This window comes from Talpa europaea (genome assembly GCF_964194135.1).
Source record: "Talpa europaea genome assembly, chromosome: 7".
Classification (NCBI taxonomy): Eukaryota; Metazoa; Chordata; class Mammalia; order Eulipotyphla; family Talpidae; genus Talpa; species Talpa europaea.
In genome coordinates this window covers 131,367,494-131,388,883 of record NC_140074.1, presented here as the reverse complement: position 1 = coordinate 131,388,883, position 21,390 = coordinate 131,367,494, and the positions used below count along the sequence as shown (strand labels likewise).

Sequence of the window (21,390 nt, the reverse complement as noted above, 5' to 3'; positions counted from 1 at the left end):
CCCCAGGGGCTCCAAAGAGCTGATGGCCCACAGGCCACTCCCTCTGACCCACTTTTTCTTGTCCCTCCCCTCGGCCTCTACCTCACCCCTCGGCTCGCTGCCTCCTGCCAGCTCTGCTCCTAGAGACACTGAGTGAAGCAGGCCCTGAGACCATTAAGCCGGATTGATGGCTGAGAGCTGGAGACGGGCTCAGCGCACGCCCCCTTACCGAGGGGAGGTAATAGCCATGCTCCATTAAGCGGGGCTGTGGGGACCCCAAGACTGGCACACGCAGCAACTGCTATTTATAAAGTCTCCCTAAAGAGTAAGATACAGAGGGGAGCCAGCCTGGAGGGAGTGCACGGCAGGAGGGAAGGGGAGGTGGAGCGAGGAGTTACAGAAACTGGGCCAGCCCGGGAGGTGCCCAGGTTGTGGTCTGGGCCGCCCAGAGCGTGTTTGTGCAAGTTGTGTCTTGTGCAACTAGTAGAGGTTCTTTGAGAACCTCTAGCTAAGAGCTGTGGGCTGCTGGGGAGCAGGGTCGGCACCGAGCAACTTCCCAGGCCCTGGGAGGAGAGAGGCTCCCATGGGCACACACAGGTTGGAAATCCCTGAAGTCTCCCTGGAAGAGGGGGCACTAGCCAGGCATTTCCACCATCGGCAGGGCAGCCCTGGGCTCACAGCAGCTTTGCCGGCCCTGCCTTCCTGCAGCCTCTCCCAGAGATGGAATACAACGGGAACCCCGAGTCCGTGGGCTACAAGATCAAATACAGCAGGGCAGACGGCCACGGCAAGACGCTGAGCCACGTGGTCCAGGACCGCGTGGAGCGGGAGTACACCATCGAGGACCTGGAGGAGTGGACGGAGTACCGTGTCCAGCTGCAGGCCTTCAATGCCATCGGGAGCGGGCCCTGGAGCCAGACAGTCATGGGCAGGACCCGGGAGTCAGGTATAACCCAGGTGACTTCGCTGCCCCCGCGGCTGGGATCCAGCCCCCTCCGGCCAAGGACGCAGGCTGGAGCTGTCGTTCAGAAATAGCCTGGCTCATTTTCTGTGCCCTCTTGGCACATCTCCCAGCACCTCATTCTGTACTGCAGCTGTCCCCACAGCTCCCCAAGTCAGAGGGTGCCCGCCTCTGCAGGGCAGCCAGGCCATCTCCCCTCTGCACACTTCCCAGCCCAATGCCCTCCACTGTCATCCTGACTCCCAGTGGTGGCTGAGACAGCCAGAGATAGGGAGGTTGGGTTAGCTGTCAGAACATTCTAGAATCACGACCAATAGCAAATAGGGGCCTGGCAAGGGGCCACCCCCCAGAATATGAGCCCCAGCCTACAGGCACCCTCAGTGGTCCACATGAGCTCTGTGGCTCTTTCCTGGCACCCTTCAAATGTCGAGCTGCTCCCCACCCTCCCTGCTGCCCCAGCAGGACATGCAGGCTTGTCCAGTGTCAGCCTGAGCATAGATGAAGAGGGAGGCTAGTCTGAACCAGAAGCAGCATCCATGGCACCCCAGAGCCCAGCGGACCCACCGCAGGGTAATCGCTGCTTGGGAGCTGTGCCACGTTTGTGGCCACGGAGCCCCACGGGAGCTGGCTCCCCACCAGTCCCAGGCCCTACCCACCCCCTTCCGCAGTGGGTGGACGCTGGGTCCTGAGTTACATCTCTGCTCCCTTCCTCGCCCAGTCCCATCCTCCGGCCCCACCAACGTGTCGGCGCTGGCCACCACCTCCAGCAGCATGCTGGTGCGCTGGAGCGACGTCCCCGAGGCCGACCGCAACGGGCTGGTGCTGGGCTACAAGGTGAGTCCGGCCTCCAGCGGGGAGGAGAGGGAGCCGGATACCAGCCACCCTGCCACGGCCTCTCCAGCCACGCTGTCCTGACCTCGATACGCCAGGGGCGCGGGTCTCTGCCTTCTGGAGAGGACACGGGAGCTGCCAGCATCCCAGCTCCCTGCCGCCATGGCAACCAAGGAGTCCTCCCTCACGCAGGGTGCACCAAGCCTCCTCTTAGTGCGGGGCGCCCAGCCTCAGTTTCCATTATCTTCCAGAATTCCTCCCCAACCTGCACTCAGCTGGTGTCCCAGCCCTGCCCTGGGAGTCAGGAGGAGTGGCCTGGCCTTCTGGCTCTGCCCGACCTGCCGTGCGACCTCGAGCTCGCCATGGCCGTGCATGTGCCTGTTCTCCCACTCGGGTCGCTCAGGAAGCTGCCGGCTCTGAGGCTGATTGTGTCTTTGTGTCCTGGCCCTTCCGGGGCACTGGCTTCACCCTCAGCCCAGGCTTCTTTGAGAAAAAGCCCCTCCAAGGACCCCAAGTCTGTCCGCCCCATCCCCCCCCCACCTCGCTCGGGGGAGACTTAGAGGAGGTGCTGGTAGGGCCCACCCCTAGCCCAGCCCCAAGCCCTCAGCCCCGCGCTGGGCCCGCAGGTGATCTACAAGGAGAAGGACTCGGACGCGCAGCCCCGCTTCTGGCTGGTGGAGGGGAACTCGTCGCGCAGTGCCCAGCTCACGGGGCTGGGCAAATACGTGCTCTACGAGGTCCAGGTGCTGGCCTTCACGCGCATCGGGGACGGCAGCCCCAGCCGCCCTCCCATCCTGGAGCGGACGCTGGATGATGGTGAGCTGCAACCCTGCAGGCCTGGGGGGGCTGGGTGGGCCCTTCTTGCCCCCTTCCCAGGGCCACAGTCTCCCAGAGGGACCCAAGGCCTCCGCTTCTCCTGGGGGCGGCGGGTCCCTGAGGGCCACCAACGCCACTGCTAGGGATGCTCACTGCAGGCTGTGGGTCCAGAAAGCAGAAATGGGCACACGTGGCCCATGGGACACCTGATTTGGCGTCCTGCATGAGGTGTCTCTGGGACAAGTGTGACAAGAGAGATTCTGTACCCGTCCTGATTTCTTTTTCGCCTGGCACCTCCACTTTGAGCAGAGGTGCATCCTGTGCAAGGGAAAGGCTTGATTTCTCCTGGCCTCCTGCCTCCTGGTCCTGTGGCGAAAGCCTGATTCCTTGGAGGACCCCCTGCAAGGGGAGCTGACTCAGGGGCCCTCTGCCCCCTCCCCTCCACATACACACTCCCCCCACCACCACAAGATGGGGACCAGAGTGCTAAAGGAAGCCACCCCCACACTCCATATGTCTGTGTGTTCTAAAGCGATCAGTCAAGCTAATGATCTGTTCAATTAAATACGTTCTAGCCTCCTGCCTTGACAAATAGACCCTTGTAATGACTTGGAAGGCCAAGTTCAAGTTTAGAAACCCCAGCCTACGTGGCGGTCTGTGTGGGACTTAGGCAGCACAGGAAGAATTGCCCCCCTCCAACCATCACCCCCACGTGTTCTCTGCCACCCCTCCTCCAACCTATGCCATTCAGTGTCCATCCCGTGCCCAGAGCAGCCAGGCCTTGACCAGCCCTCGGTCCACGGAGTGCAGGCTCTGCCAGCGTGCTTGGGGCTGTCTGGGAGGGAAGGCCAGGGCCCTGGGATTCCAGGGCCAATTGTAGAGAGAGAGGAGTAATAGGGGCTCAGAATGGGCACTTCCTCTGCGGCTGCCCCTTGCCTACCGCACCCCAGGGTGGAAGGAATCTAAAGTGCAGCCCTCGGCCCCATCTGAGCCTGCCATGTACATCTGCAGGCACCTGTTCACAGTCGCTGAGCTAAAGGACGCTGGAGTCTGGTCCTTCCAGTTCCCGCCAGAGCACCTAATTGTGCTTGGGGGGTGGGGAGTTCAAAACCCCACCGATGGCATCCTCTTGCCGGTGTTAGGACCCGGTGCCAGGCAGTAGCAGCCACGAAAGCTCACCTGCCCCGTGGCTCTGCTGGCACTGGCCTGGGCTGGGGCTGAGCTTGGCGGCTGCATCGTCACCTGCCTCTCCTCTGTCCCTTCCAGTCCCGGGACCGCCCATGGGCATCCTGTTCCCAGAGGTGAGGACCACGTCGGTGCGGCTGATCTGGCAGCCCCCGGCTGCCCCCAATGGCATCATTCTTGGTAAGTGGTTGCCTTTTCCCAGGCCCTGGCCGTGGAAGAGGGAGGAGGTAAAGAGGGAGACTCGGCGGGGTGTGTCTTTATAATCCTCAAGAACAGTTCTGAGTCTTTTTGCTCTGGCTAGAAATCTGTCTATGTGATGACTGGCTGAAGGGCAAGGTCAGGGGTCAGGTCCCTGAGGACCTTTCATTAGCTTTTGCCTCCTGAGTGTTCCTGGGCCCTGAACAACTGGCCATCTGGTAAACCACGGCTGCTGTTCCTAAGTGTGGCCAGGTGAGGGCGCCCTGGCCAGCTCAGCACAGCCTCTCACCGCGGGAAATAGAACTGAAGGCACCAGGAGGGAGGGATGCTCAGATCAGGGGGGTCTTTTCATAGTCCAACACACAAACACACACACCCCACGCGTGCACACACGCACATGCACACACCCACTCACAGGCTGAAGTCAGCAGCTATGAAAACGAGCTAGTGGGTCCTCCATGGCCCGCAGCCTCCTCACCTGTAAAATGGGGTACTGGACCACCTGGGTCTGGCCCAGGGCACACGGTCTTGACATCTGCACACCTGCCCCTGGCAAAGGCTATGGTGTAGTGAGGAGGCGGACAAACACTTCGGAGTAGAAACACCTGGGCTCGAATCCCAGCTCAGGCACTTCCAAGCAGGTAGTCCAGCCTTCCAAGCCCCACTTTCTTTACCTGGGCTGTTTGGGGGTCACTCCTGGAAGACACAGTCCCAAAGTGGCAGCAGAGGATGTGAGAGTGACCAAGAGGACTTCAGCCACAGCCAGGGTGGCCCCAAGGCAGACGTCAGGGTGGCCCAGGAAGGACTGGCTCTTGCTGTTGCCCTGGGGTGCTCCCAGCAGCGCGTGTGCTCCTCCCCACAGCGTACCAGATCACGCACCGGCTCAACGCCACCACGGCCAACACCGCCACGGTGGAGGTGCTCGCGCCCAGCGCCCGCCAGTTCACGGCCACCGGCCTCAAGCCCGAGTCTGTGTACCTGTTCCGCATCACGGCCCAGACCCGCAAGGGCTGGGGGGAGGCGGCTGAGGCCTTGGTGGTGACCACCGAGAAGAGAGGTGACTGCCGCTGGGGCTGGGAGGGCTGGGGGCCTCCAAGGGGTCACCCCAGCCAAGCAGAGCGCTCAGATCCTGCCGCTGGATGGGGCTCCGCTGGCTGAGTCACATCGGCCTGATCTGAGACTGGGCTCCAGCGTCAGAAGTCAAGGTTGGGGAGACTTTGGCAGATTTCCAGGGATGGGGGGAGGTGGGCATTCAGGGAAGGTTGGCGAGACCAGCTTTCGTCCCCGCTCCCCCGACCTTCAACCGTGTCTGGTTGGGTGAAGGATAGGGCTGAAGTCTGGACCCCTGGCTGCCCTGAGCGGGTGCTCTGCCCAACCTTGGGGTTCCCCAGAAGCAGACCTGAAACCCAGATTCCTGTGAATGTGATTTATTAGACACTGTGCCCAGGAACAGCCAGAAGGACTGAGGGTCTCAAGTAGGGGCTGCCTTGATCCCCAGGGGATACTGGGCAATGGCTGGACATTTCGGGGGTCACAGCCTAGAGAGAGGTGCACGTGGCATCCAGTGGGGACAGGCAGGGGATCCTGCTGAGCACCTTACAATACCCAGGACTGGCCCCCTAACAAAAAATCCTCCACCCCAAAGGCCAGAGTGTTCAGAGGCTGAGAAACCCTGCAGTGGGGCGTGGGGTGGTGGAAGGAAGCCAAGTCTAGGAGGGGTCCCACAGAGGGAAGTGGAGGCCCAGCCCCCCATACCCCCCTCAGGACAGCCTCGGTCCCATTCAGCCCTGGGGCAGGCAGAGCAGAGGGACTGGAGGGACTGGGGTGCTCCCACCTCGCTGTCAGCGCAAGTCAGGGTGCCCCCAGCACTGGTCAGTTCCCAGGCACCAGGGGAACTGCACTGGGCCCCATGAGCATGGAAATGGGATGAGGCAGTAGCAGGGGGTGAAGGGGGGCACATGCCAGAACCCAGAGTCATCCTTGCTTGAGGAGGGGCCCTGCCTGCACCACAGCTTGCCAGCCCCGTGCCACCCCCGCCCCCAGACCGCCCGCAGCCCCCCAGCAAGCCCGTGGCGCAGCAGGAGGACGTGAAGGCACGCAGCGTGCTGCTGGCCTGGGAGCCGGGCAGCGACGGGCTGTCCCCCGTGCGCTACTACACCGTCCAGACCCGCGAGCTGCCCGGCGGCCGCTGGGCGCTGCACTCGGCCTCTGTCAGCCACAACGCCTCTGCCTTCGTCGTGGACAGGTGAGCCCTGGGGACTCCCAGGGAGGGTCCCTGGGGAGGGGAGGGCCCCTGCGTGGGTGGTCCCCGGAGGGCTCCTTAGCTCGTGGCCCCATGGGAGGGCCCCCAAACCTGATCACCCCCAAATCTCTTCCTCAGCTCCCATCACTCCTGTCCACACTTACCCCTCCAGCTGGGTCCCAATCTCCCCCCGTCCTCTGGAGCTCTGTTAGGGCTGCTCCTTAATTATCTCTCTCCGGAGCCGGAAGCCCCCGCGAGCCCGCCACCCTTCACCAGCAGCTCCTCCCAGCCAGGCGCCATCTTTAATAGGGGGTGGATGGTCCCTCCAAAGTGCTGGCTTCAGTCTCATTCCTGGCGGGCCGTGTGCTTTAAATTCCCACTGAACGTGCCCAGGAGCTTTGAGTGATGCTTCCCTCAACGCCCTCCACCCCCCATCAATCAAAAAAGGGAGATTGGCCTGCAGGGGAAATGAGCTTGCAGGGATGGAGCCAGTTCACTCTCGAGAACCTCCATCCTTGCTCACGTGTGAACTCAGTAGGGGGAGGGTGCTGCTCTGGGGGGATTTGCAGGGGGCAGGAGGGAGAGGGAGCTGTATTGCTCTGAGCCAGGGGCTAGTGCTCTGCTAGAGATATGGGGACTTTGACTCTTGGGGACCAGCGGTTATAATCAGAGCTAAAGGTGAGCCACGCGCAAGCTGACATGGCCCAGGGGCCTCGCTGGGCGCTCAGGAGCCCTGAGTCTGGTCCCTCTTTGTCACTGTGGTGTCAGACCTTTCGGAGCCTCCATGGATCAGGAGCCCCCAATGGCAGGACAGAGCCGCCAAGAGACACCTCTTTTTATTGAACCCCTTCGTCCCTGTAGGCTCAAGCCCTTCACCTCCTACAAGTTCCGCGTGAAGGCGACCAATGACATTGGGGACAGCGAGTTCAGCGAGGAGTCAGAGCCGCTGACCACCCTGCAGGCGGGTTGGTGCCACCTCCTTGGGTCTCTCTCACCCCCGGGAACTTCCCAGGCACCAGGGCTTGTCTTGGGGGGGTGGCTGCAAAGATGGGAGGACCCTGGGCTCCTGGGCAGCGGTTTGGGCCTGGGGCTCAGGCTCACAGGCCCAGCCCAGCATTTTACTCTCTGAAGTCCGCAAGCATCAGCCCCCAAACCTGGGTGGGAGTGGGTGTGGGGAGCCTCAGCGGCTAAGAGATCTGTGGGGCAGAAGGGGCGGCGCTGGGCCCTTGGGATTGGGCTGGAGTCGGGCCCCCAGGCCCTCCTCACTCAACACTGGACCCTTGTCCTGCAGAAATCGGGGTGTGGGAGTAGAGGGTGACTGGGCTGGAGCCACCTGGTGTCCACATGGTCCCCAGGGCCCTCAGAGCTCACCTGTCCACCTCTCCCCCCAGCCCCCGATGAAGCACCCACCATTGTCTCCGTGACACCCCACACCACCACCTCCGTGCTGATCCGATGGCAGGTACGTCCAGGCATCGGGGAGGGGCTGGGACCAGGCAGTCAGCAGCCCCACCAGGGCCGGAAGATCACACACACACGTGCACACACGCACACACGCACACCCCATCCTCCCACTCTCCAGGCGACCCACGGGGCAGGTGCTGCTTCTCTTCCTCTGCAGATGGCACCCAGCCTCAGGCAGGACCCAGGTGGCCCCAGGTCACACAGATACTCACCTGGGCCAGGAGTCGGGCCCTTGGGTCTGCCGAAAGTTCTGGGGATTCTCAGGGCCTACAGAGTCTCCACGAACCCCCATCAATGAAGGGGTTCCTGATAGAGCACACACAGGTGCATGAGCCAGCCTGCACCCCGACACCTGCCCCCAGCAGGATGGCGGCCCTGTCACCCCGAGCCGGGCCCCCTCGTCCCCCACCCCTCTCCAGCTGCCTGTTTTTGGCAGCCTCGACGGTTCTGCCATGGCCCAAGGAGACCATGGGGTGCATCTCAGAGACCAGGCCACCCAGGAGTGTCTGAGGGACCCCCCTCTGCACCCTCCCCTGCCAGCTGTGGGCTTAGCAGGTCACCCACAGAGGCCCCGAGGCGAGAACTTCTGTCACCAACTTTGCCACCTGCAGTCCCCAAAGGGGAAAGAAAGAGGATCCCCTCCCCCAGCCCCTCCTTCAAGGTGGGGTGCTCCCTTAGGCGGCCATGACCTCGTGCAGCTGGAGCTAGGGCGGGCTGAGGCAGTTCAGGCCCTCCTGGCCAGCAGCAGCCCCGGAGCCAATGAAGGAGCCAATCAAGGCTGAGCCCTCCGGGCGGGCTGTGTAGAAGAGGCGCCAGGAAATGCCCCACCTTCTCCAGAAGCCTGTTCCCCGGCTCCTCTGAGACGGGAGCAGAAAGCCAAGGAGAAGCCGCTCTCCTCAGCCGGCTGGGAGCTGGGAGAGGCCCGGCTGGCAGGGAACCCCAGGGAATGTCCGCTGGGGAGGGCCGGGCCAGGGGGTCAGCGGGCCCAGGGGCTGCGCCCAGGCGAGGGACGGCTCTGTTGGCAGAGCCGCGCGTCCAGAGTCCTGTGCGGGGCTCCAGGGCCTGCGTGACCTTGGGGAGGCCCCTCAACATCTCTGAGCCATATTTTCCTGCTGTTCAAAGGGGCTGATGTGATTCCTGCCCTTTCCCGCCTCCCTGGGGATCCTGCAGGGCGAAACAGCCCCGCTGGGGATGCTTTGCCAGCTAGAATCGCCCCTCGTCATTTTGATTTCCTTTCCTGGGTGAAGCACCTGCACGGGGCCGCTGGAGGCAGGAGGGGTGGGCCCCTCAGATGGAAGGTGGTCCCCGCCCCTCCCCACTGCCCACTCCCTTCCCTGCAGCCACCGCCGGAGGACAAGATCAACGGCATCCTCCTGGGCTTCCGGATCCGGTACCGGGAGCTGCTCTACGAGGGCCTGAGGGGCTTCACCCTGCGTGGCATCCATAACCCTGCAGCCAAGTGGGCGGAGCTCACCCGTGAGTGACACCCGCAGGGGCACGGCTCACTCACCCAGGGGCCTGAGGCTTTCAGGGTCCTGAATCTCTGTCCCCCTAAACCCTGTGTCTTCCGTGTCCCCCTCACCCCTGAACCCTGTGCCTCCTGTGACCCCTCACCCCTATCCATTCAGCCTCTGAGCGAAGATCTCTGAGCAGCTTCTCCATGCCTGGACATGAGGGTACACCGCAAACAGGACAGACAGGGCCCTATCCAAAGGGTGCTCCCAGCTCTAGGAGGAGCTCCAGCTCTAGAAGGTGCTTCCAGCTCTAGGAAGAGCTCCAGCTCTTGGAGGTGCTCCCAGTTCTAGGAGATGCTCCCAGCTCTTGGAGGTGCTCCGAGCTCTAGGAGGTGCTCCCAGCTCTTGGAGGTGCTCCCAGCTCTTGGAGGTGCTCCAGCCCTTGGAGCTGCTCCCAGCTGTAGGAGATGCTCCCAGCTCTAGGAGGTGCTCCCAGCTCTAGGAGGCGCTCCAGCCCTTGGAGCTGCTCCCAGCTGTAGGAGATGCTCCCAGCTCTAGGAGGTGCTCCCAGCTCTAGGAGGTGCTCCACTCTAGGAGGAGCCAGGTCCTCAGGAAGGAGCCTGAGTAGATGTCAAGCCAACTGGCTTCCCAGCTGCAGAGGACGTGTTCCAAGAGACCCTAAAACCAGGGCCAGAAACAGCTCCCTGGGGATGGTTGTGGCACTGAACATGAAGAATGAGTCCATGTGACCCCATCCATATCCCGGGGGGACCAGCACAGGCAAAAAGCCTGTGGTGAGAAGGGCCAAGAACAAGCCTGACCACCACCCCGGGGCAGCAGCCTGGCCCCTGCTTCCTCGGACACCAGGCCTTGGAGCCAGCCTGCCTCCAGGACGGGAAGAACAGGGCGAGGGCTGGGTGCAGACCCCAGGGAGCCGCCAGCAAGGGCATGACCATGAACAAGGCTGCACTTCGGGGTCACTCTGAGAAGGGGCTGGGGAGCCTGTGGCAGGCAGCAGAGAGAGGCCAGTTCAGAGACTCTGTAACCTGGGGTGGGAGGCCGGAGCAGGCTGGGCTGGAATGTGTGGGAAACCAGGGGGAGGGGGCCGGGCACGAAAGGAGGGGTGCAGGGGACTCAGTGCCCTGGAGGATGGTGGGACCTAAAACAGTCGCACGGGAGAGCAGCAGCCCCTGGAGGTCCCCTCTGCTTTCATTTTTCCTCCCATAATTCTCTTAAACCTCAAGCCTTGCCTTCAGGGGTGCAGGCAGACGAGATGATGGAGCGGGCGGCCAGGGCCTATTAATAGAGAGACTCGAAGTAGCTGACCCAACAGCTTGCGCTTATTTATTTAATTCTGAGGCAGACATGTGCTTGTGGTTGTGATTTTTTATTGCCTGTGTCTAATACACTCATATTTCCTGGTAGTAAAATGGCTTCTGGTTCCTACAAGGAAGTTAACGACCCCGCTTTTTCATGCTGGTTCTCAGGGGCTCCTCCTTTAACAAAGGAGCAAATTGGGACCCGAGGGTCCCCCCCAGAGCTGTCCCCAGGGATTCTGGGCTCCAGGGGGCTGGTGATACCCCACAACTCAGGGCCAGGGGACAACGCCTTCCTGGGATGCCTCCTGGCGCCCCACTCCTGCCCCGGCCCCTAACTGCATCCGAACCCTGGACACTCCTTCCCTTTGTGTGTTTGTGGCCGGTCCCCCCTCTCTCCCAGCTGGCCCCCTCGTCGGGGTTGCTCGGTGGAGCGGGGGGTGTGTACTAACCTCCTCTGTCTGCTGTCTCCCTCTGACCCCCGCCGCCCCCACCCGGTAGCCATGTACTCCATGCGGAACCTGAGCCGGCCCAGCCTCACGCAGTACGAGCTGGACAGTAAGTCTGCACAGTGGCCCCCAAATGGGGTGCACGCCCACCCCAGGGATGGGGAGAGGGGCCTGTGAGGATGCCTGGCTGCTGGCTGTGGGGTGCCCACCTCAGGCTACTTGAATGGACCTTCCCAAAACACGTGGAAAAGTAAGGGTGTCTCAGGGAAGTGTCCCCAACCCCACGCCCAGGTTCAGAAGGACCCCAGGGGGCCCCCGGGGAAAGGAGGAGCCTCAGGAGGAGCTTCGGCCCCTCTGGCTGATGGGCGGGTGTCCAGGCAGCTGCGGCCTCATCCGTCTCCAAGGCCCGGCGCTCCCTGGAAGGCCCTTCCCTCTGCCCCAAGCCCTGGCTCCTTTTCTACATCCGGCTCCCTTCTCAGGCCCAAGCCCTGAGCCGGCGCCAAGGCCTGGGAGAAACAGCTCCCGTCTGAGACCAAGTGGGTCTTCCTTCCGCGCCGGCGCGCAGACAGACCGCAGGACAGGGGGGCCAGGCGGCTCGGCCGGTCACACCCCAGAGGAAGGGCCGACCGGAAGGCACTGCAGAGAGAGAGTGGGGAGGCTGTCAGCACCCCCAGTGTCCCCCAGGGCGCCCAAGCCCATGTGAGGGCATCTGCCCTCCGCCCAGCTCCTGTCCGGCGTTGTCACCAAGCCCCCAAACTTGGCAGAAATGAGATTTCTTAGCCCAGAATTCACCTTTGACAGGCCTTTCCCATTAACACTGAAGGAACACTCCCCCCACCATGTTGAGGAGCTGACGAATGGGGAGGGGACATGGAGCTGGGCATTTTAGCATCCCCCCATGGTGGGGAAGGGGTGACTGTCACCTATGACCCAGTGTGCCCAGGACAGCCGGGCTCACGCCGGTCACTCCCGCATAAGTGTCAGCAGCGCCCCTTTCAGCTGCAGAATGTCCAGCATGGTGACCCTCCGCCCCCAGGAAGCCAACCCCAGGCATCCTGTGTCCAGGTTCCCAGGGAGGAGGCGGGGCATCCCCAGCACCCCCCCTTATCTATTCTTTCCAGAACCGTCACTAGAATTACAGGGTTGCGTCACCCCACCCCTACAGCCTCTGCCCTCCCTGCCACCCTGTCCCCTGCAGGGGCAGTGACCTCTGTGTGCTTCCCCTGCACCCCCTTTTCTCCACAGACCTGAACAAGCACCGGCGATACGAGATCCGGATGAGCGTGTACAACGCCGTGGGCGAAGGGCCCTCCAGCGCCCCCCAGGAGGTCTTTGTCGGGGAGGCAGGTGAGCCTGGCCAGCTCTTCCAGCCCCAGCACACTCTTCCCTCTCTGAGAAGCCCTGCTGGGGATATTCAGGATCCAGGGGTCCCCCACTTGCCTCAGCCCATTCCCCTCCCTGGAGCCCACTTCTTCTTACACTCGCCACCCCTCAAACCCTCCAGTGCCCACAGCAGCACCCCGCAACGTGGCTGTCCATGGTGCCACGGCCACACAGCTGGATGTGACGTGGGAGCCACCCCCGCTGGAAAGCCAGAATGGAGACATCCAGGGCTACAAGGTAGGGGTGCTCAGAGGTGGGGGGAAGAAGACCCAAAAAAGAGGCAGGGGACTGGGTAGAGTGGGAATCACCACAAAGCCTACCCCACTCCCTTGGCTGTTTGCACCCCATCCTCAGGAATACTATGCAGCCCAGCAAAAGCATGTTTCCTCTCCAGCATACCTGGGCAGGCTGAGCTCGGATCCAAAACTCAGTCCCTGCTTGTGCTGGCTCAGATGTCTCCAGGGGACACACGTACCCTGCCCCAGGCCCCCCACTCCAACACCAACATAAGATCCTCAGTGTGGTTATGTTGGCAATGCTAATTACCATATTGATGTCAATAGATAGCCAGTTAGCAGGACTTGGACATCTCTATTCAAATTCATTCTAGATTTTGGATGACAAAATGTAATTGGTCTCTAATATTCATAGAGCCTTTTGGGGCTCCTTCACCCTGAAATGCCTTGAATCAGGTACTTTGCACCTGTGCATAATCACTATAGCGACGGAGTGAGATGAGGCTTAGGTGAGCTGGCAAGGTCACAAAAGCAGTGGGGAGCAGAGAGCCAGCCTCTAGTAATGGGTCTTGCTTCTTCCCAAGCCGGTGAGCAGTGCCAAGTGATTGTCTGTGAGTCCGAGTTGTCTGTGAGTCCGGGTTGTCTGGGATTCCCATTGTGTGTCTGGGATTCTGGGTGGGTTTTCTGGAATTCCTGAAGGTGAGGTGGGAGAGGCATGGGTGGCTTCACAAGCAACCTAGCTCAGCTCCTCACTGCACAGGCAGAAACGGAGTCTCAGCAAAGGTCAAGGGCTTGTTAGTCCTGGGGCCCTGACTTTAGAGTGCAGTGTGGGGAACTCTTTCCATCTGGGATGAGGGGGGACGAGAGAGGTAAGGCAGCCTCCCAAGGTGGCTCTGAGAGTGGGTGACAGCCCTGCCCCCTGGCCAGCTGGGGGCCTGCACACTGCACCCTGCACGGGCCTCCCTGCACAGCATGGAGCCCCCACGCCATCGAGGGGCGGGAGCCTCTGGCTGGTGACAAACCCAGGACACGTGTGGATGCAGACACATGACGACACAGCAGATGTCTGCATGCTCCGGAAATGCCCCTCCTGTCTGAGCAGCAAATGGGGACACTAACCAGGGCCCAGGACTGCTGCCTCCAGGCAGGCACGACTATCCAGGTTACAGGTTACCGTCCAGCTGAGCGGCTGAGGTGACATCCACCCCCTGTGTCTCAGGGACATGTGTCTGTGGGGCAGTGACTTGTGCCCAGAGGTGTTTGGGGCCCGGCATGAAACACTCAGCTGAGAGAGAGGGAACCTGAGCTTCGGTTTCAGGGGAAGAGGAGCCGCCATTGTTTACACATGACTCGTGCTGCTTGGAGTGATGGCAGCAGAACTGGATATGGTTGACCCTGGAACGACAGTTTTGACCTCCCTCAAAGGCAAAATTCTGCATGTAACTTTTGACTCCTCATAGCTTAGCTACACGTAGCTTTCTAAGAACACGGCCTGACTAAGAACACAGTGATTGACACGTACACGAATACATATGGACGTCAGGTGACACTCCTGTATGTTCACCGTGTCCGCCTGTGTTTGCACATCCGGTCGGCCAGAGGGAAGGAAATGCTCTTTGAAAACTCACAAGGAGGAGGGGAGCACATTTACAGTCCCGTGCTGGGTTCTCCGTCCTCCCAGTTGACCTCAACCCTTTTGTTTTTGTTTTTATAGTTTTTTCAGATTTATTTATGCATACGAGAACTGGGGTAGGGCCAGAGGTGCAGGGGTAGGGGTGAGAGGATTCACCAGAGACACAGCGGGGAGCAGAACAGGCGGATCTACTGAAATACACTGCTGAGGGGAGCAGTGGGCGAGTCAGGAGAGGTCTGCTGCGCCGTGTGGGTAGCTCCCTGGCTGGCTGGGGATTGAACTCATGCTGCAGAGGCTGTGGACAGCTTCATAGTGCTGATGCTTAACCCCTTGTGCCACCAGGGAGGCCCAACATCATCCTTTTACAGGACTTATTGTCTAGCTTCTATCAGTGTTGGCTTCCAGTTACAAAATACTGTCGACATTAGACACACTCCCATAAACCCTCAAAAATGAAAAGATAACATAAAAGAGAAATTGCGATTTATTACAGTTACAGCCATTCCCGCACCAGTAACATCTCCTGGGGGGCATCTGTGTGGAGGTGGGACCCTGTGGGTCAGACCTGCGTTGTTCAGGGCCCATTGTAGCTGCACCCAGGCCCATGTGGCCGGCAAAGCTGAAAATATTCACCGCCTGGCCCTTTACAGAAAGAATAGCTGAGTCGATGCTGCCTTGGCGGGGCACTCGCTGGTGCCCGGGACTATGGCTGAGGGCCAGGACACCTGTTTGAAGAAGGCTTGGAGGGAAGAGGAGGCAGCGAGTCCTGACATCTCTTTCAAGGAGGAGTTTTGCTTAAAAGAGAGCAACATGGCCTCCCTGGTGGCGCTGGGGTTAAAGACAGCACTATCAAACTATTGCCAGCCACTGCAGCACGAGTTCAATCCCTGCCCAGCCAGGGAGCTACCCACATGGCACAGCAGACCTCTCCTGTCTCACCTGCTGCTCCCCTCAGCAGTGGGTTTCAGTCAGTCTGCCTGTTCTGCCCCCCACTCTCTCTCACCCCCTGCAACTCTGGCTTACACCCCAGTTCTTGTATTCATAAGTAAATAAATTTAAAACTAAATAAAAGGGAGCAACATGCAGTAGAAGCTAGAAAGAGGCAAGAGGGTGCTGTTGAGTGTGTGCTGGTGGCGTGAGAAGGGGCCCTCGGGAGGGAGGGGGAACAAGGGGGCTGTCCGAGGAGCTGAGAGGGCCGGCATGTTCAGCCCTGGCACTGGGGCAGCCTCAGGTGTGGCCCTGGTGAGAGCAGGGGCCAGGGCCAAAGGGATGGCAGAGGTCTCTGATGGCGTCCACTTCCCAGGAAGGTTGCCATAAGCTTGGGGGTGCAGACAGGGGAGGAGCCTGACACTGTGGCACGGGCCCCGCCCATGTGAGCGACAGCCACGCCTCCAGTGACCGTGTGGCCTGGGGTGTGGCCTGATGTCACCAGGGCGGAAGTCTTATCTGTGGGGTGTGATGAAGCCAGGGAGGCAGACAGGAGGTGAGGATTATCCGACTGCCCTCCGCCCGCTCCTGGCCGTGTAAGGCGTTTGTTCTCCCAGCAAATATTTGCGGAGCACCAACAATGTGCAGACGTGACCAGGAAGGCACGTGGTGGGGCACCCTGCCACACACCGGCCTTGCACCCCTTGGGGCGGGGGTCAGGACTCGGCCCTCGGTGCCATTTACACAGAGGTCAGCGAATCACCCTCCAGCAAGGTCTGGGGAGCAACGCCCTCGGAGGGTGCCATGCGCCTGCCCAAGAGTGGGCTCTAGCCATGAACCCTCTCCTCCTGTCCCCAGGGGAAACCTCCCCGGGCTGGGCGATGCCTCATCTTTGGGATGGCCTCACGCGTCTTCCAGCTGTCAGCCCCTCTTTAGGCTGGTCCCTTTACAGCGGGAGCCCTCCAGGGAGTCTTCTGCACCCGCTGACTCCTGTCCCTCTCCTCCTGGTCTCTCTTGATCCCATTCCTCATAGATTTGGGCCCCCACCTTCCCCACCAGAGCTATTCCTGCAGGAGCCCCGAGAACCCCCTTGGCCAACACAGCCCTCATCCTGCCTGGCGGAGCCACAGCGTGTGACACGGGGTCTCTCTCCTCCTAGATGCCTTCTCCTCTGGGCTGCCCTCGTGGCTGTTCCCCCAGTCCCTTTGCTGTTCCATCTCCTCTCCGCAGCCCCTGAACACCCAGACCCCAGAATCACTCAGTGACTGCTCCCTGCATTCGTATGCACTCACCAGACTCCATTTGTGTGCTGACAAGACCTGGCTTTTAGCATTCACCCCGACTTCTCCCCTGTGCCCCAAAGTCAGCAGGAACTGAAGGGCCATGAGTGAATGAGTCACCCCAGCTCTCATCTACCCATGAAAAGATTATTTTCTAAAAAGGAGGGGCTAGAGAAAAGCCAAGATTTCAGGGTAACAGAGTGTCCTAGCTGCCACGCACGCCTGCCAGGGGGGACACTTCTATTAGCTCTTACTTTTATGCGCTCCCTCCTGGCAACCCCAGAAACCCCGAAAGCAGCAGCGTGCACACACCCCCTTCGCCAGCAGGTGGCGCCAAATGCCCTCTGATGCCCTGGGTTGGGCGGGTGGCCCTGGCGCCTCAGTGCAAAGTTGTAAAACCTGCAGAGGACCCCAAACATGGAAGGGTCCCCCGCCTCTAAAGACGAAGTCATGGGAAGCGCTGTGAGACGGCCGCTCTGCTGCAGCCCTACACCTGTGGCTGTGCAGTGTCTGGGATCTTTAGTCCTTCGCTGCTCACGTTGGCGGAAGCGGGTGCCTAGGCCTCTCTGTGTCACCACAGGGACAGCAGGACTGTGGCTCGGGGAGTCTCCAGGCCCAGCCTGCCCAGCCCGGGCTTCCATGCAGCGGGCTTTGCAAACTGCTGGGTGTGTGACTCGCCGGACCGGGTTACCCTGCAGATGCTGGTGCAGTAGAGCTGGGGAGGGCCCTGGCAGCCTGCACCCTAACCAGCTCCCAGGTGTGCCGAGGCACTGGTGTTTGCACCCCCTCTTAGTGGGGGTACACACTCTACACTGCACCTGGCCCCCGTCTCAGGATCCTGCAGAACAGAATTGGCTTGTTCCCCCAGGACCCGTATTCCAAAGGCTGGTGTGCAGGGGCAAAGCCCCACAGACATGCAGAGACTGGGGTGTTAGTAAAGGAAGGTTCTGGAAGGGCTTCGGCAGCAGCTCCTGTCCCCTGGGTGGCCTCCACTTACACCCCAGCTGTGCAGGGCGGAGGCGGGCAGGAGCGAAGGGGTCTCTCCCTCCACGCCGCCTTCCTCTGTGCCTGCAGATCTACTTCTGGGAAGCGGAGCGGCGGAACCTCACGGAGCGCTTGAAGACGCTTTTCCTGGCGGAGAACGGGGTGAAGCTCAAGAACCTGACTGGCTACACGGCCTACATGGTCAGCGTGGCCGCCTTCAACGCCGCGGGGGACGGGCCTCGAAGCACCCCCACCCGGGGTCAGACCCAGCAAGCAGGTGGGGGGAGGGCCGGAGCGGTGGGGACCTCTGGGCTCTGGGGGGAGGCAGCTGCCCCACCCCACCTGCTGAGAGGCCGCAGGGCACCCCCCAGAGTGGGAGAGCACAGCCCACAGGGGGGCTGACATGTGAGTGGCCAGGGAGAGGTGCTATCTTCCTGGAGCCTGGAGAGGGACCCCAGCTCTGGCCCCGGGCAGCCCGGCCATCCGCGCTCCACCAGCCTTTCCCACCTGTCAGCCTCGGTCTCCAGCTCTGTTCATCCCACAGTGGGGTCCCGCCCTGAGCTGGGCACTGGCAGTACAGCCGTGAGCAAGGCATCCGGGCCGCCCTACTGAGAGACAGATCAGAAGCAAATAGCTAATGAATCAACCCCCCAGGTCCAGTGGGCGATCTGGGGTGGAGGTGGGGCAGGAACAGGTGGCCTTGGGTACTTTTCTGGCAGAGGCAACATCCGAGAAGAGGCGGCGTGGGGAGTCCTGGAGGAGGGCTGTTCCGGCCGAGGGCAGAGCAGGTGCAAAGGCCCGGAGGCTGGAGGGGATTAGAGGATCAGAGAGAAAGCCAGGGGGCCGGGGTCATGAGGTAGCAGAGGCCCGAGCCCTGGGTGTCTGAGCTTGTCCTGTTGCTGCTGCACCAAGCTCCCCCCCCCATCTTCTCTCCTCCTGGATTTGAACACAAGCTTAGTCCCGGCCCCTCAGCACCTTTGCCAACCCGGGGCTTCCCATATGTAAACTACCTCTTCTCTATAAAGAGCAAGGCCTCAAGAGTCAGTTCCTAGTATTGTCCCCTGAGGGGACAAGTCTGGCTCCAGGGAAAGCCTGGTCCTCCTGTGGCTCCGGAGGGTCCACTTGCTCCCCCCAACCCGCCTCCCAACCACTCTCTCTCAGTGTCACCAGCCGGATACGCACCCCCCAGGAGCCTCGAGGCTTCCGTCCCTGTGGCTGCGGGACAAAGTGTTCTATCCCACGTCCTTTGAGCCCAGGGGAGACAGGAAAGGCCCCCTGAGCTTGCCTCCTTCCTTCAAAGACGCTGGCTGGCGCTGCCTGCATCAGCGGAAGCCGGTCTGATTAGCCCCAGCTCCGTGGGGGCGGTCGGACAATGGCTGCCCCTGGCCAGCCCCCCCAGCTGGGGCTGCTGTCCAGTGGATGCTTCCTCCCCGTCCTCTTGTCCTCCCTCAGACCCTGCCCCCACCATGTTTCCAGGGCTCTGGGGTCAAAAAGCATCTCTTCCAGAGAGTTCTATCCTTCTGGCCTCCGGTTACTCCCAATAGGGACGTCTGGTGGCCACACACCCCGGGCCAGGGAGGGAGCAAGGCCCTGTGGCAGCTCTGGTATATTCTTGTTCAGTGCCCAGCCGAGGCTTGGACGTCCAGACACCCTGCCCTCTCTGCCAGAGGGGCCGAGCCCCACAAGACATCGAGGGCCACACAGGACCCCAGGGACCCAACATGGGGCTCACGGCACTGACTGGATGAAGCCTAATGCTCCAGCTTTAGGGAGCATTATGGTAGAAGGGCTGTGCCCACTGACCCCTGCTGACCCCTCCTGCCTCTGTTCTCCCTGGACCCCAGACCCAAATGCCCCTGCTGCTTCCAGGGCTTTGAAAGTCCACGAAAGGAGGACCCCAAAGCCCTTTGCTGTCTCCCCGCAGCGCCCAGTGCCCCTGGCGCCGTCAAGTTCAGCGAGCTGACCACAACCTCCGTGAACGTGTCCTGGGAGGCCCCACAGTTCCCCAACGGCATCCTGGAGGGCTACCGGCTGGTGTACGAGCCCTGCACCCCCGTGGACGGTGAGCGGGGGTCCCCATCACAGCTTATCAATGGGGAAACTGAGGCCCACACCAAGGAAGGAGCATTTCTAAGGTAAAACAACAGCAAGTTGGGGGCAAAGATAAGCCAGACCGGGTCACCTCCCTCCCAGACAGAGGAATTTTAACTAAGCTCTTCCCATCCACTGATGGCAGTGGGGAGAGAGGCAGAGCAGAGATAGAGCAAGATGGAGCCTGGCAAGATGGACAGGCCTCTGCGGATCTATAAAGAGAGGGAGCCCCCAAGCCTGAGGGGCTCAGCCTTACAGGAGCTGGTCCTTCTTCGACTTCAGTGGGGCCAAGAAGCCCTTTGAGTATCTAATAAGTCTTGGAGGCTCTCATTAGAAAGATGCAAAGAGAAAGACTCTCGTTAGAAAGTTTAGGGGGTCACTGCCCCCCTGTTGCCCTCTGAACCTCAGATCAAAAACCCTACGCTGCAGAGTTTCTCCCTCCTGCCCCGAGCAGGCTCAGTTCATCACTGCAACTGTCTCCAGAGCCTTTGCCCCACCCCTGCCTGCAGGTCCTGCTGCCCTGGGCCCCACTCCTGCCACCAGGCTGCCTGTTAACCCTGACCGCTGACCCCAGACACCTGCCAGCCCCCCAGCTAGTGGAGGCCCAGAAATCGCTTAGGGAAGCCTCAGGTCCAGAGCCCCGAGAGGCTGGGGTGTGGCAGGCCCACTAGCTGGGGTGCTAGTGGCCAGAGGCCCCTCTGGGGTCACCCCATGTTCTCATCCTTCCCCGACAAGGGCACCCGTTCAAGGACGGGGCCTGGGAACTGCGGTGGTGGCCGTTCTGGGCCAGCGAGAGAACAATGGCTCTCAGTCTGCCGCCACAACCTGTTGCCAGCAGCTCGCTCGTTCTGCAGAGCTGTGCTGTGCACTAGAACATGCTAGAACCCTGAGGGCAGAGGCGACGCCCAGCCCCGGGAGACTCGGTCAAGTGCCGGGGCCAGGTCCCCCACAGGCAGGGAGGAGAGAGGCTAGAGGGGCTGGGCGGGCCTGACCCCTGGAGGACGTGGGGTGGCCGTCATGGTCCAGGGCGACCTGCACAGCAAGAGTCTCGAAGTGCTGCAAACCAGTTACCTCAACTTTAATAAAAGCCAGGACACCCCTCTGGTCTCCATTGTGTGGGTTCTGGGGGAGGAGGGGAAGCTGGGGAGCTGGTCATCCCAGGCTGGGGGCCATGGGGTGTCCTGTCCCCTCCAGCTGGGCATGCAGTGTCTTTCCAGACGTGCTGCCTGTGCCATGGCCCAGGACACGGGCTCTGTGGGGGCAGAGTCCCGTCCCATAGGTGGGGGTGTCAGCCTGCAGGTGCTGAAGGACCCGGCTCCTGTAGCCAAGGCCACGCACGCTGATGGCTTTTGACTCCGCAGCCTTTCCTGAGAAGGGCCTGCAGGTTGTGTCCAAGGAGCTGCTGGGGGGGCCTTGATGGATGGCTGAGGTGGCACCCCAGCCTGATCAAGGGGCACAGCCTCCACCACTACGCCCCCACCTCTTCTCCCCCTACAGGAGTCAGTAAGATTGTGACGGTGGACGTGAAAGGGAGCAGCCCACTGTGGCTGAAGGTCAAGGACCTGGCAGAGGGCATGACCTACAGGTTCCGCATCAGGGCCAAGACCTTCACCTATGGGCCGGAGATCGAAGCCAACGTCACCACGGGCCCCGGAGAAGGTAGGGCACCAGGGTGGACGCGGGAGCCACCCTCCATCACAGCCCTCACACCCCCAAAGAAGCCTGGGTAGGACAGAGCCCACAGGGCTGCAGGCAGAAGCTTGCCCCCAGCTGCCCCTGCTCTGCCCTTCACCTGCCCCAGCCCCACCCTTGGCACGTCTCACCTGAGCAGCTTCCTTGGAAAGAAACAAAAGCAGGAAGAGAGCTGGCGAGGCCAGGCAGGGTCAGGCAGGGCCAGCAGTGGCGTGGGGACAGAAGAGGGCCGTCTGGAGGTCAGGCTGTTCCAAGCCGAGGCTGGAAGT

The 21,390-nt window shown here is 61.3% G+C and overlaps 1 protein-coding gene across 1 annotated transcript in view; it reads left to right on the top strand.

Moving 5' to 3' along the window:
• SDK2 (sidekick cell adhesion molecule 2) overlaps window positions 1–21,390 on the top strand; it is a gene marked incomplete at both ends in the record, with an annotated part of 223,168 nt that overhangs the window by 184,275 nt on the left and 17,503 nt on the right. Inside the window, 15 exons of the mRNA XM_084238690.1 lie at window positions 688–925; window positions 1,659–1,774; window positions 2,398–2,587; window positions 3,854–3,952; window positions 4,833–5,027; window positions 6,014–6,215; window positions 7,074–7,177; window positions 7,604–7,674; window positions 9,017–9,152; window positions 10,948–11,004; window positions 12,141–12,242; window positions 12,400–12,515; window positions 17,429–17,615; window positions 19,263–19,400; window positions 20,927–21,088. Of these exons, the coding sequence (XP_084094816.1) occupies window positions 688–925; window positions 1,659–1,774; window positions 2,398–2,587; window positions 3,854–3,952; window positions 4,833–5,027; window positions 6,014–6,215; window positions 7,074–7,177; window positions 7,604–7,674; window positions 9,017–9,152; window positions 10,948–11,004; window positions 12,141–12,242; window positions 12,400–12,515; window positions 17,429–17,615; window positions 19,263–19,400; window positions 20,927–21,088 (2,113 nt within the window). The remainder of the gene's footprint in view (window positions 1–687; window positions 926–1,658; window positions 1,775–2,397; window positions 2,588–3,853; window positions 3,953–4,832; window positions 5,028–6,013; window positions 6,216–7,073; window positions 7,178–7,603; window positions 7,675–9,016; window positions 9,153–10,947; window positions 11,005–12,140; window positions 12,243–12,399; window positions 12,516–17,428; window positions 17,616–19,262; window positions 19,401–20,926; window positions 21,089–21,390) is intronic.